This window comes from Miscanthus floridulus, chromosome 19 (genome assembly GCF_019320115.1).
Source record: "Miscanthus floridulus cultivar M001 chromosome 19, ASM1932011v1, whole genome shotgun sequence".
NCBI classification, from domain to species: Eukaryota; Viridiplantae; Streptophyta; class Magnoliopsida; order Poales; family Poaceae; genus Miscanthus; species Miscanthus floridulus.
In genome coordinates, this window is record NC_089598.1 from 19422642 (window position 1) to 19436622 (window position 13981).

Sequence of the window (13981 nt, forward strand, 5' to 3'; positions counted from 1 at the left end):
TGTTGGTTCAAATTTTAACAGAGATATTAAACTAGACAAAATTCATCGAAATATGCTTCTGAAAAATTAAATAAACTTGAAACTTTATTGACTGTTCATTCTAGCCCGACCTACAGCAATAGTAACCGGCCTAGCATCGCGCGCGGCCTACACAGCGACAGCGCAGCCCAGGCCCAATTCGCGCCCGCGTGCGCTCGTGGCGCCTCCCCCGCTTCTGGGCTCAATCTGGTCCAAGGCGCTCTCGTCCGTTCATCCAGATCTGACGGCCATACGTCGACTTCGGGATATAAAAAAAATCCGCCGACCGCTGTTCCCAAACCCTAATTCATTCGACTCCTCTCTTTCTCTCTCTCTCTCAGTGCAGCAGCAGCGAGCAACCGAGCGAGAGCAAGCGGTGATGGCGTCGTCGTCGGTCCCCTCGCCGGCGTGCGCGCTCCCCAGCGGGCGAGCACGCCGTCGTCGAGCGGTCTGGGCGGTGATGCCCTGATCCCCACGCGCGCTGCGGTGAGGAGCTTGCGAAACCCTAGATCTGACCCGACCACATCTCCTTCTCTCTCTCAGCGCAACGAGCAGCGGCGGCGACCGAGCGAAGGGAGAGACTATGGCGCCGTTGCCGGCCCCCTCGCCGGTGCGTGCGCTCCCCATGCGGGTGAGCGCGCCGCCATCGAGCGGACTAGCGGTGGCGCCCTTGGCCGGAGCACGCACCCGAGCGCCGACGAGTCGGTAACGCGGTGCAGCGGCGAGGTAGGCCTCTTCCCCTTCCCCTTTTCTTCTCTGATTTGATTTTCTTTTCTTTTCTTTTCTTCTCGGATCAATCCGATTTGGGGATTAGGGTTTCGCTCACAGTTCTTTCATTCACCCTGTTAGGGTTAGGGTTCGGTGACCCTCTTTTAGATCCAAAAACCAAATCTCTCACCTCGGCTCTGTTCTTTTCTTACCGCGTGCCGACGAAGACGGCGGTGGCGATGGTGACCAGTAGTTGAGTGACGCCCGCCACCCCTCGGTCTCTTTTTATTTTCTTTTACCCGGTTAGGGTTAGAAATTTTGGATCAAAACTAGGGTTAGGGATTCGATTTCACTGTGTTTTTCGTTCACCCGATCTAGATCTAAAAGCCCTAGAAGACCTGACACTGATACCATTGTTGAGAAGAACATGACCTTAGCCGTAGATCTAGCGGGTACATCTTACTATAAACATGATGAACACACCCTAGAACTTTGAACTACTAGATCTAGAGGGAGAGGAAGGGATGGAAATGGCTGAACGTCTGTGCCCTTGGAGGAGGATCCGCTCGTGTCCGCCGTGAAGTCGGTGAAGGTAGTGGTGTCGTGTAGTGGTCGTAGATGACACGGTCCGGTGGCGGCGGGTCGACGAAGGCAGTGGAGTCCGGTGGCGCAGTTCGGTGACGGCGAGGCAGTGGAGGTTCCCGTCACTGGCTGCGCACCCTCTAGATCGGATTATAGATTTCGGTGGGGAACTGTAGCTCGGTCAACCTCGTACTCAGAGCCGCTAGCCCCTACCTCTATATATATAGCGCGGTGTGACAGGGACCCTCCAGCTATAGTGGGCTGAGCACCCCCGATCAGGGCACGGATCAAAAGCCCAACTAGGCCGTTGGGCCCAATTTATGATTAGAGATCAATCTAACAGCCTCACCTACCAGATGCAGGAGGAGGCGCTTTGATCATACTAGCTTTTCCCTCCGGGGTCCGGCAACCGCCGAGAGCGACTGGCCAAACTCCCAAACCAACCAACCAACGAGACGATCCCGGCAGCAAAGCAGCAAACCTCGCTGTCTTCAGCGGGAGCACAGGACGCTTATCCGACGACAGGACACTCATACATTCCATTCTTTTCCTGTTGAGGAGCAGTTGATGCTACTGCATGCTCCAGAACTAGCAGAATATGCGTGCGCCACAGCTAGCAAAGCGCGTGTTATCCGGAGAGCCAGAAGCCCAACACTTCCTGTTCTGGCAAACCAGTGAAAAGGCAAGGGTGACTGAAGTGAAAAATAGAACAGTGCAGTTACAAGGGTATGGTTGTGGGATCTGAAAGGAAGGGGATTAGATGCTGTCATGAGGTTTACACACAAGTTAACAGCTATTTTATGGTGCACAGTTGTCAAAACAAGTGCTCATATTATATAAGAATTTCAATTACAAGGATGAACAGGTACAGAGCACTCCCGCACTTGAATTGCAAATTGAAAACTACATACACATTGTAAAACTAGAATTTAAAGTTGAACTAGATATACTGACACAATGTAGACAAGGTTATGACTGAGCAGGAACCATGCTGACCTGCTATAGGTGCATTCAGTTAGAGAAAATGTGCAGCATAACCAGCAGTACGAGGCAGAGAATGATAGATAAATGTTCAGCTGCTGTAAACCATCTACATTGTCTCTAATGATTTTGCTAACGGAAAGGAGTTCTGCCACTTCAGGCACACCAGGCCCAGTGAGTTGACATATGCCAAAATATCTTTTGCCGGGAACAAATGGACATACACATCAGTCTTCAGTCAGAGCTTAATGGAGCTTTTCATTACTTTCATTGTGGCATGAGTTCTTCAGGCTGGCTCATAAAGGCCTAGCATGTGCCCATCGATGCATCGCAATGCTGCAACCTGCATTAGAAGAAATAGAAAATCCAAAGAAACATAACATCATATAGATGATTCTGAGGTCCTGAAAATACAATTATAAATGGAAATTATGGGAATATGGAGACAATACCTTTCCATGGATCTCATATTTGATTGGTCCATCCAACTCAGCTCCCAATGCCATTAGCTTCGATACAGTACTGTTTGTCTGGTACAGTGAAGGACAGCATCGAAGAATAGACTCTCTGTGATGCAAGATTACTGCAAGTATGTACAAAACATAAGATAACAGTTATGATGTCATGCACTGGACAATTGCAAAAAAAAAAAAAAAAAGTGAGGTTTGTCTAGCTTATATTTATACGATGATGAAATTTGAATTCCACACAAAAAAACTGAGAAAAGCTCCAAGGAGGACAATTCCTTTTGACTCTTAATCATTTGTTTTCAAACACTACTTTGACCTAGCAAGATTGCAAGGGGCACTATGGAATGTATTGAAGACTTCAAGTATCATTTTCATGCAATGTTTAGAATGTAGAGTCATCACTCAGCTTGGTCATTGTTTTTCTCAAGAAACCCCCCAGATCCAACACTTCAGAGCTGTTATGTTTATAGGGTTGCAAAGTTTGTCCAGTATGTTTTGGATTTCCGCCAACACTCTCACGGTGCAACTGGTCAGCACAACACGCCAAAGAAGCGGTTGGCTAGGCCAGCCCGGGTTCGAGTCACGGCACCAGCTTCTTAAAGATGAAAATCAGGGGGACATCTCTCCCCCTGGTCAAAAAAAATGTTTTGGATTTCCGCACATAACCTATGCCTATGGTAAGTCTAACCTAGCAACAAAAAGAACCTTTTACTCAGAGAAGGCTGAGCTTGCTCGAAGGCCAGTAGTAACCTGTAAAGTGCACATCATTGCCCAGAAATGGAGGATCCAATGACAGTTGGCCTGCACCCTACACTAAAACGAGAACAACTTACCGCTTTTCAAGGATGCAGTAGAACAATCACTTAGTCCTCACTCCATCTAACTTGCCCAACTACTTTTCCATGGATCTCATATTTTCATGCAATAGATCCAACACTCCTTCCAAACATTTCAGAGTTATTCTGTTTATGGGGTCGCCAAGTTTGTGCCATATGTTTTGGACTAGGGCACTTGGGTACAGGTAAGTCCAAACAAATGAGCCCGAAGTGTGTAACAAATGAGCCTCGCAGCGTGTAACACCATAGTAGTGGATAGAAAACCGCCACATTGAACCCTCCACCTCATTCCCTCGAACAACTCCGAATCCGCATCCATCAGAAGCCCGAAGTCATACGAACTGGATAATACTACAAGGAGAGCGCGGTAACAAACAGCAGTATTCGCACCTGTCGTTGGTGTGCATGAGCGCGAGCTTGAGCGGCCCCGACTGCAGCTCGGCCCAGCGGAGCGTGCAACACTGAAGTCGAGACCCTCCGCGTAGAACTGCGCCGCTCGCGGCACGTCCCGGTGCAGCTGCAGCACCCACCGGAGCGTCGCCGCCGCCGCCGCCATTCCCCACCAGTCCACCACCTCCCTCCCCCCTCCGGATCAGGCCGACGACGAACGAAGACAGGACTATCACATTCAACGGCCCAGACGGCGAGCAACCAAACCCAACAGATCAAACTCAACTCCTTGGGCCGTGCTGGGCAATAAAGGCCCAAGTTCATAAGAAACCAGAGCGAGCCCACCAAGCAGCCGCCTTCTTCCTTTGCGGAGGCGAAAACCCGAAAACCCTTTCTCTTCCGCCGACCTCTCGAGAACCATCAGACAGCAGGCACCGCCGCCGCCGCCGCCGCCGCCGTCTCCTGCCGCCTGCCGTGGAGAGCGCGAGGTAGCTTCGGGTGCTAGGGTTTGGCTCGAGATGGGGAAGGCAAAGGGCAAGGGCCCTAAATTCGCGGCGGTGAAGAAGATTATCACCAAGAAAACCATCAACAAGTAAGGCAACCATCTCCAGCTGCCAGTCCGCTCCTCTATGGTTAGGTTCATGCTACCGCGAATTCTAAATTTTGTTTATGATAGGTACAAGGAGGATGTGCTGAACCACAAGAAGAAGGATGCGGACAAGGAGAAGCTCGGCCGGAATGTGTGAGTGCTTGCTTGCGCTCGGATTTTGGGGGGCTCGGTTTGGTTTCCTGTGCTTGTTTGGATTGCTGATGCCGTTTGGCTTCTGTGATTTGTAGGCCGCAAGTTTCGTCGGCGTTGTTCTTCAGCTACAACACTGCGCTGGGGCCGCCGTACCGGGTGATTGTGGATACCAACTTCATCAACTTCTCCATACAGAATAAGGTTAGTCGTTGAATTATCTGGTGCTCTGCTATTTCACTGATTAATTCCGTGAGACTTAAGGTTAATTCTGACTGCACAATAAGGATGGCTAGGGTTTGTGAGAGAAAGACAAGGGACTTCAATCAAGTTAAGTGCATTAAGGATGAAAGTGAGCATCTCTTCGGTGAAGGAGGATGAGATCTAACATCGATGGCAAGAGTATTTCGATAAATTGTTCAATGGTGAGAATACGCACACAACCTTTCAGTTGGATGACTCTTTTGATGACACCAATAGGCGCTTTGTGCGGAGAATCCAAGAATCTGAGGTCAGAGAGACGTTGAAAAGAATAAAAGGAGGTAAGGCGATAGGACCGGATGGTATCCCAATCGAGGTGTGAAGATGCCTCGAGGACATAGCCATAGTGTGGCTAACCAAGCTGTTCAACCATATTTTTCGATCGAACAAGATGCCTGACGAGTGTAGGAGAAGTATATTAGTACCGATCTACAAGAATAAAGGGGATTTTCAAAGTTGTACTAATTACCGGGGAATTAAGTTGATGAGCCATACTATGAAGCTATGTGAGATAGTTATCGAGCATCGCTTGAGAGCAATAATGCGAGTCTCTATGAACCAATTTGGTTTCATGCCCGGTAGGTCAACCATGGAAGTAATTTTCTTAATAAGACAAGTTATGGAGCGGTATAGGGAGAAGAAGAAGGACCTACACATGGTTTTTATTGACTTGGAGAAGGCTTATGACAAAATACTAAGGAATGTTATGTGGTGGGCTTTGGACAAACATAAAGTCCCAACGAAGTATGTCGGGCTCATTAAGGACATGTACAACAATGTTGTGACTAGTGTTCGAACAAGTGATGGAGACACAAATGACTTTTCGATTAGAATAGGACTACATCAAGGGTCAGCTTTGAGCCCTTATCTGCTTGCATTAGTGATGGATGAGGTCACAAGGGACATACAAGGGGACATCCGTTGGTGTATGCTTTTTGCGGACGATGTAGTGCTAGTTGATGAAAGTCGGACATGAGTGAATCAGAAACTAGAGTTATGGCGGGAGACTTTGGAGTCCAAAGGTTTTAGACTCGGTAGAACTAAAACTGAGTATGAGATGTGACTTCGGCACTACTACTCGGGAGGAGGAAGATATTAGTTTGGAAGGTCAAGTAGTGCCTAGGAAGGATACCTTTCGATATTTAGGATCAATGCTACAGAGAGACGTGGATATTGATGAAGATGTTAGCCATAGAATCAAAGCAGGGTGGATGAAGTGGTGTCAAGCATCTGGTGTCCTATGTGATAAAAGGGTACCACAGAAGTTAAAAGGTAAGTTTTATAGGGCGAAGATTAGACCTGCTATGTTGTATGGTGCAGAATGTTGGCCTACGAAAAGACGACATATTCAGCAGATAAGTGTCGCGGAAATACGTATGTTGCGTTGGATTTGCGATCATACAAGAAGGGATCGAGTTCGGAACAATGATATACGTGATAGATTAGGGTAGCACCAATTGAAGAAAAGCTTGTCCAACACCGGTTGAAATGGTTTGGACATGTCCAATGGAGACCTCCAGAGGCACCGGTGCGTAGTGGAATACTAAGCCAGGATAGTAACGTGAAGAGAGACAGAGGAAGACCGAAGTTGACTTGGGTAGAGGCAATAAAAGGAGACTTGAAAGGATGGAATATACCCAAAGACTTAGCCTTAGATAGGAGTGCTTGGAAAACAGTTATTCACATGCCTGGACCTTGATTGCTTCTGCTGAGTTTCAACTCTAGCCTACCCCAACTTGTTTGGGACTTAAAGGCTTTGTTGTTGTTGTTGTTGTTGTTGTATGCACCAGAGGATGCATACTTGCATGTCCACTGCTTCATTCCATCAGTTAAGAATTGAAGATACTGATTTACATGCGGTGGATTTAATTGATTGTTGACACATTATAGCTTATCTGTATACAAGGTTGTGCACAATTTCACTTTGTTATAATAAGTAGACTTCTCTAGATTCATATCTCTACATAAGGATAAATGCTAACATGGAGCTACTGATTCTTACAATATACTGAAACCTTATGGAAATCAAAACAAATTATTAGTATGTCTGTTAAGTAAGTTTTTACTGTTTTAGCAAATAGCAAAACAAACAACAACCTACTCATATGGATGCTGTGCAGTTGATTTTGAATCCTGTATTCTATAGAACACATAATAATGGGGCTAAATTCCAGGTCATAAATACTTATCCTTGTGACTAAATCCTTCTTTCCCCTCATGCAGCTGGATTTGGAGAAGGGAATGATGGATTGCCTTTATGCAAAATGTAAGCATGTAACTCTGTTATCTTGCATTCCTATTATCTTTCTAGTGTCCTGAGCTACCCATTTAATATCCTGTCAACTCTGATTCCTTGTTATGAAGGTACCCCGTGTATCACTGACTGCGTTATGGCTGAGCTTGAAAAACTTGGACAGAAGTATCGTGTGGCCTTGAGGTGTGCTTCTATCCAAAGCTGTTGCCATACCGTGGTGTTCAATGTCTTCTTTTGCGTTTATCTGCTTCATTGTCTTCAAATAGAGGTTTAGCTAGTTTTTTTTTTTTAATCTATGCCTCCTGTTGTCATCTTCCACCTATAAATGTTGATTGCACGTACTTGCAAGTTGCAGTTATATTCGATTCTGCAGTATAACTTTCATCTGACTGTATAACCTAATTTACCTCGCTTACAGAATCGCCAAGGACCCAAGGTTCCAAAGATTGGCATGCACACATAAGGGAACTTATGCTGATGACTGCATTGTGGAGAGGGTCACTCAGGTAAAAGCTCTGCCTTCTTCAACACTCTGTGTTTGTTCGGAGCTCGAGTACTGGGAGTATTCTGTTATGTCCTAACTCTATACAAATTAGGAAGATAGCTCGTGTTAGGGAACTTGTGACTTATAATCATGGCTAGTTAACAGGGACATTGCGTACAGAAGTGAAGTAATGACGTAATGTTGCATAGAATGTATCTTCCTAGTTCCTTCTCAAATGTTGATTTGGATGTAAGTCCAAGTTCTTGAAACATTGGCTGTTCAAATTTCAAACTTCGTGCTGAAATTATTTACTTTATTTTCTAAAATAGTACAATTTACTTTTACCTAATATTTGAGAGTTGTGGCTGATTGCTATGTTTTCCAAAATTCTACTGTATCTATTCCCAAGGTGAACAAAAATAGCACTCGTTGTGTTTTCTCCCCTGAATTTTTTTTATGTTATTGTCTAAAGTATTGTGTCTATATGTATAGTATCAAAAATTTGTTCCAAGTTAAGCAATTGGAACTTGCATGTGAGTGGTATCAAATATCTGACCTATAGAAGATATGTCCTCTGACTACTCTTATAGTCTTAATATACAGATCTATGGGCTATGCTTTAGCTTTGATTAATTTGCATGTGGGTACTGAGCTTAGTTCATGGTAACATGTTGGAATGCAGTGATCTCCTTTTTGTAGTCAGTGCATTTAATTGCATTAAATTGTATTCTTCACCGTCACAACTCACAATACCTAGTCAATTGTTATATTGGTTTATTTACCTTGTATGTTAGGCATTTTGTTTTATTTGTTCTAAACCATGTATTTTTACGTGACAGCACAAATGCTACATAGTTGCTACTTGTGATAGAGATTTGAAAAGGAGGATAAGAAAGGTATGTTTCGTGTTCGCTGCTCACAGTTCAGGACATGCTTGTTCTAATATCGAAGAAGCTTGTTTTGCATGCTTATATCATGGGCATTTTCTCAATTTCTCAGGTTCCTGGTGTTCCAATCATGTACATCACAAGACACAGGTATTCGATAGAACGGCTCCCTGAGGCCACAATTGGTGGAGGTACGTGATATTTTCATCTGATAAACTCAGTTGATCTGTGCGTTTTCTTTGTCCCCAGCTTATCTTATAATCACACTAGCTTGCAGTACTCTGATGCTTGTATTGGCACTCTTGCAGCACCAAGAATCTGATCAGTGCAGACGCGGGAGATGTTCTGGAATGTTTCACTGTGGCAGCACTTTGTCCATGTGACCAAGTCACTGTTTCATGTCTGAAGCCACTGCGCAGACTGAGGAAGGATAAGAATGCTGCTGTCTAGGTTGAGCTCATTGTAACTACTAAGAAATCTTGTACCAGCTTCACCATTTTACTGTTATCATCCAGATGTAATAGCTTCCGTTTACAATGTTGCCGGATGTCTGAAGTAATTCTTCGCTAGAAGATCAGGCATCCTCTTCCCTTTCAATTGTACGGCAGACCATTTTGAAAATAAAAACCCCTACTGTAGCTTGCTTCTCAATCCTGTGCTCTTGATGCTGATTTCAGCACTTTTAAATTGCGATGACATTGTTCTGAACACGGTATGGGCTCCTTGCATGATCTGATTGTTAAGTAGTAGTAAGCTGTTCTGGGTACGTTTGAGTTATTGGCTTGTTTCAGTGTTTCAGCTTGGTTTGAGTGGTCCATCATATTCTTGCTCCACACTTTTTTGTTTTATGAGTTTGTAAATGAAATGAGTTTTCCCATCACCTCAGAAGCTAATATGAATTTTTTATTGAAATAATTAGTTGCTCCATTCTAAATTACAGAGATCCATTCACAGCTTTTGCTACGCATTTAGATATACACTATGTCTGGATAAACAGTACAAAAAGTGTATCTAGAAAAAGCCAAAACGGTAAAACATATTATAATTTTGGAATGGAGTGAGTATAAGGGATGGTGAAGTGTGGAGCTAGCTGGTATGGCGGTTTTCTTTGCTTCAGCTAAACAAGGCGTCAGGAAGCTGCGGTCTGCACGGGCTGTCTTGCCTACCGAGCTCGGAGTCGGAGACCGTCTCTGAGACAGGAACGAAAGGACTCCGATTTCCGGGACCGTGTCCGTCTCCTCATCACGCAGGCGCCCATGGGACCATAAAATCTCAAATCGAGAGTAGGCGCTGATGGCACCATAAAATCTCAAATGGAGTACTTACTTGTCCCTAGTATCCGATCCACACGACTGCATCCAGTGCCGTCGTTACGGTACTTCCTCGCGCTGCTAGCAGCTACCATCCCAGATGAGCATGAGGCCAAGAACGAGGACGGCGTCGACGAGCACGGTAGAGACCGCGCGGGGCACGCACGCGTTCAAGGTGGACAGGTACATACTGCATAGGGGCCTCGGCATCGGCGGCTTCGTCAGGTCCGCCACCTTCGGCGTCGGCGGCTACGACTGGTCCATCCGCTTCTACCCCGACGGGTTGCAATCGTCGGCGGACTACGCGGCGGCCTTCCTCGAGCTCATGAGCACCGACGTCGCCGAGGTGATGGCGAGCTTCGACTTGAGGTTGGTCGACCAGGCCACCGGACAGTCCACGGTTTTGCTCGACCAGGGTCCCAAGGCTTTCACCTCCGACATCACCAAGAACCCGTCTGCGGTTTCTGCATGGGGCTTGCCCAAGCTCAAGAAGAGGAGCGAGCTGGAAGCGTCGTCGTCGACGTTCCTGCGCGATGATTGCCTGGTGATAGAGTGCGACGTCACTGTTCCAATGGGCAAACCATGGGTGAGGAAGACCGCCGCCGCCATGAGCCCCGGCTTCGAGGTCGTCGTTCGAGTGCCGCCCTCGGACCTGTCGGACAACCTACGGAGGCTGCTGCAGGAGAAGCAAGGCGCCGATGTGACCTTCAAGGTCCGAGACGAGGTCTTCCCTGCCCACAAGATCATACCCGCGATGCGGTCGCCGGTGTTCAGCGCTGAGTTCTTTGGGCCGGTGGCTGTGGCGGCTGAGAGCACAAGTCAGTGTGTGACCATCGAGGACATGAACCCGGACGTCTTCGGAGCACTCCTTCACTTCGTCTACACGGACACGATGCCCGCAATAATGGACGAGCTCGACGTCAGTGAGAGGAAAGGAGATGGTGCACCTGCTTGTGGCTGCGGATAGGTACGCCATGGAGAGGCTGAAGCTGTTGTGCGAGGCCAGTCTTTGCGAGAGCATTGGCGTCGAGGATGTGGCTGACATGGCAGCTTTAGCTGATCGGCATCATTGCGAGGCTCTCGGACATGCCTGCGCTGAGTTTATCGCCTCGTCGAACGAGAACGAGATAGGTGACGTGGTGGCAAGCCAAGGGTACGTGCACCTCAAAAAAACATGCCCTGCTGTGTTGGTAGACATGTTCGAGAAAGTTACTTTGTGGTTTTGTGCGTAATGCAAAGGTGTACGAGGTAGCAGATGAGCATAAGCATCGTCGTCTCTGCTTGTCTTTATGCAGACCAACCTTTTAAAAGGAGACATGCATGAGATGAGACCAATTTTTTAAATCACTGTTTCTGCATTTGTCTTTCGTATCCGAAACTGTGCGCGATAGAGAAGACATTTTGTGATTAAAATCTCTGGGAATGAAGGGATGGGTCCATGTTGATTTGCTTAATTTGAGGTTAGTTTGGTGATCGCGTGTTGACAGATTGGCATTGGCTCCCTTCGTCTAAAAATAATAGCACATCTTGCTAGCTGAGGAGTCAAATTTGTTCAAATTTGATTAGATGCATAGAAAATAGTATCTTTTTTTATTTTAGATAAGTTTATTATAAAAATATATTTCACAATCAATCCAATAATATTTATACTTATTACGCATTATAAATATTGCTCGCTCTATTTCAAATTATAAAATTGTTTTGGCTTTTCTAGGACGAAACTACTCCTTCCGTCCCTAAATGTATGTCGTTTTCGCTTCCCGAGAAACAACTTTGACTAAATATATATTAAAAATATTAATATTTATGATACATAATTAGTATCATTGGATAGATATTTGAATCTAGTTTTTTAATAAATTTATTTGGAGATAAAACTATTGCACACATTTTCTATAAATCGAGTCAAAGTTATCGGCACGCAAATTGTGGCGACAAACATTTAGGGACGGAGGGAGTATGTATCTACACAACGCATAGTAAAATAAAGGAAAAAGTCCAATTTACCTCCCTCAACTATTGCAATCGTCCGATATTCCTCCCTGATCTACAAAACCTGTTTTTTTAATCTCCCTCAACTTTTGAAAACCATTCACTTTTGCACCTTGAGTGGTTTTGATAGTTGTTTTGCTGATGTGGTGCCACATCAACATCAGAGGACGTAAATCGGACTAAGTTGAAAAGTAGGTAAATCGACTACAAATATTTTTTATAAATATATATTTTTTCAAAAAATTATAAACATATATTTACATGAAAAAATAATATAATTAAAAACCCTAAAACCTGGTTTAATCTTAGAAAAATTCATACAAAATTTGTTTTGCTCGAAAAATTATGAAACTAGTTTAGATTTTTTTTTCTGAAACCATGCTCTATTTTATGGTGTCTGGCTTGAAATATCTTGTTCGTGTCACTTGATTCTACCTGTACAAATATCATGACGTGTGTGCCACCATCTAGATTTTCATACCACATTAGCAAAGCTGCTATCCATTGCCTCCACTTGTTGCTAAAACCTAGAGCCTGGAGCACCTCCAGCAAGAAATTCCACCCTATCGAATCAAATGCCTTTGAAATATCTAATTTGATGAAGAGAGCCGACCTTTTGTTTTTATGTAGCAACTGAATTACTCTTTGCACGTAGATGAAGTTATCGTGCATGCATCTCTTCTTGATGAATGCATTTTGCGCATTTGAAACGAGGGCGTTCATGTGTGGGGCAAGTCTATTTGCTAGGATTTTCGTGATGATTTTAGCCATACTGTTGATCTGGCTTATCGGCCTATAATTCTATAGTGAAGAGGCATTATTGGGTCTTTGGCAAAAGAACAATGTTAGCTATGTTGATGAGACTCAGTTTCGTTGTCCCGTGGCTGTAGAAATACGTTGTTGCCTGAATCAAATCTTCTTTAATAATTGTCCAACATTTTTTATAACCATCCGGACCCAGAGCCTTTTCCACGGGCATTTCCTTTATCACCGACTTGATTTCTTGTTCTGGGAAAGGTGCATCTAAAGCCTCTAAGGGCTCGTTTGGTAGAGCTCCAGCTTCAACCAAAACAGCTTCAGTTATGACTTCACTTGTGGAGTAGATTCAGTTGTGGAGCTAAATTAGTTTTTTAGACCGTTTGGCAAAACAGCTTCGCCTGCTAGTCTAAAATGATGAAATATCCATAATACCACTCTTTTCTTTTCTTTTTCTTTTTTCCTTTTCTATTTTCTTTTCTTATCTTACCTTATCCGTTCACCGCTCGTCCTCCAGAAACCGCACGCGTCGGGGCCCTCCTCCTCCCCCCTGAAAGGTCCTAATATGACTAAAGGGGTGAATAGCTTATTTAAAAATCTATAAACCGACTAGAGCAATTTGATTAGTATAACAAATAGCGAAATACAAACTTGCTCTAGCTCTACAAGGGTTGCAAGCTACCTATCCAATAATTCTAGTTGCTATGATCACTAGACACATAATTTGCTATGTTACTACTCACTAAGAGCTCTCACACTTGCTACACTAAAGAACTCCACTAGATGAACTTAAAACAACAAAGCAAGCTCTCAATTCTAATTACACTAAAGAGCTTGCTACAACTAGTTTGCAAGAATATAAATGAGTGAGTAGGGTGATTATACCGTCGTGTAGAGGAGTGAACCAATCACAAGATGAATATTAAATCAATCACCGGGAGAATACCAAAGGGCAAAAGACAACCAATTTTTCTCCCGAGGTTCACGTACTTGACGGCACGCTAGTCTCCGTTGTATCAACCACACTTGATGGTTCGGCGGCTAAGAGGTATTGCACGAACCTCGTCCACACAATTGGACACTGCAAGAACCTACCCACAAGTGAGGTAACTCAATGACACAAGCAATCCACTAGAGTTACCTTTCGGCGCTCCACCGGGGAAGGCACAAGACCCCTCACAATCACCGTGATCGGAGCCGGAGACAATCACCGACCTCCGCTCAACGATCCTCGCTGCTCTAAGCCGTCTAGGTAGCGGCAACCACCAAGAGTAACAAGTGAATCCCGCAATGAAACACAACCACCAAGTGCC

General features: G+C 45.0%; 1 protein-coding gene and 2 pseudogenes across 1 annotated transcript; 2 read left to right on the forward strand and 1 right to left on the reverse strand.

Annotated features, from left to right (window-relative positions):
* Positions 1 to 2110: 2110 nt before the first annotated feature.
* LOC136527661 (uncharacterized) lies at positions 2111 to 4151 on the reverse strand (annotated as a pseudogene).
* Positions 3992 to 9237, forward strand: LOC136527660 (uncharacterized). The gene is made up of 9 exons (XM_066520451.1): positions 3992 to 4577; positions 4662 to 4727; positions 4823 to 4928; positions 7209 to 7251; positions 7350 to 7422; positions 7658 to 7745; positions 8563 to 8619; positions 8723 to 8801; positions 8919 to 9237. Exons 1-9 carry the CDS (start codon positions 4504 to 4506, stop codon positions 8930 to 8932), a joined length of 600 nt encoding a protein of 199 aa, XP_066376548.1. The 5' UTR covers positions 3992 to 4503; the 3' UTR covers positions 8933 to 9237.
* A 783-nt stretch (positions 9238 to 10020) lies between these two features.
* On the forward strand, positions 10021 to 11152 carry LOC136525668 (BTB/POZ and MATH domain-containing protein 1-like; annotated as a pseudogene).
* The last annotated feature ends 2829 nt before the right edge of the window (positions 11153 to 13981 follow it).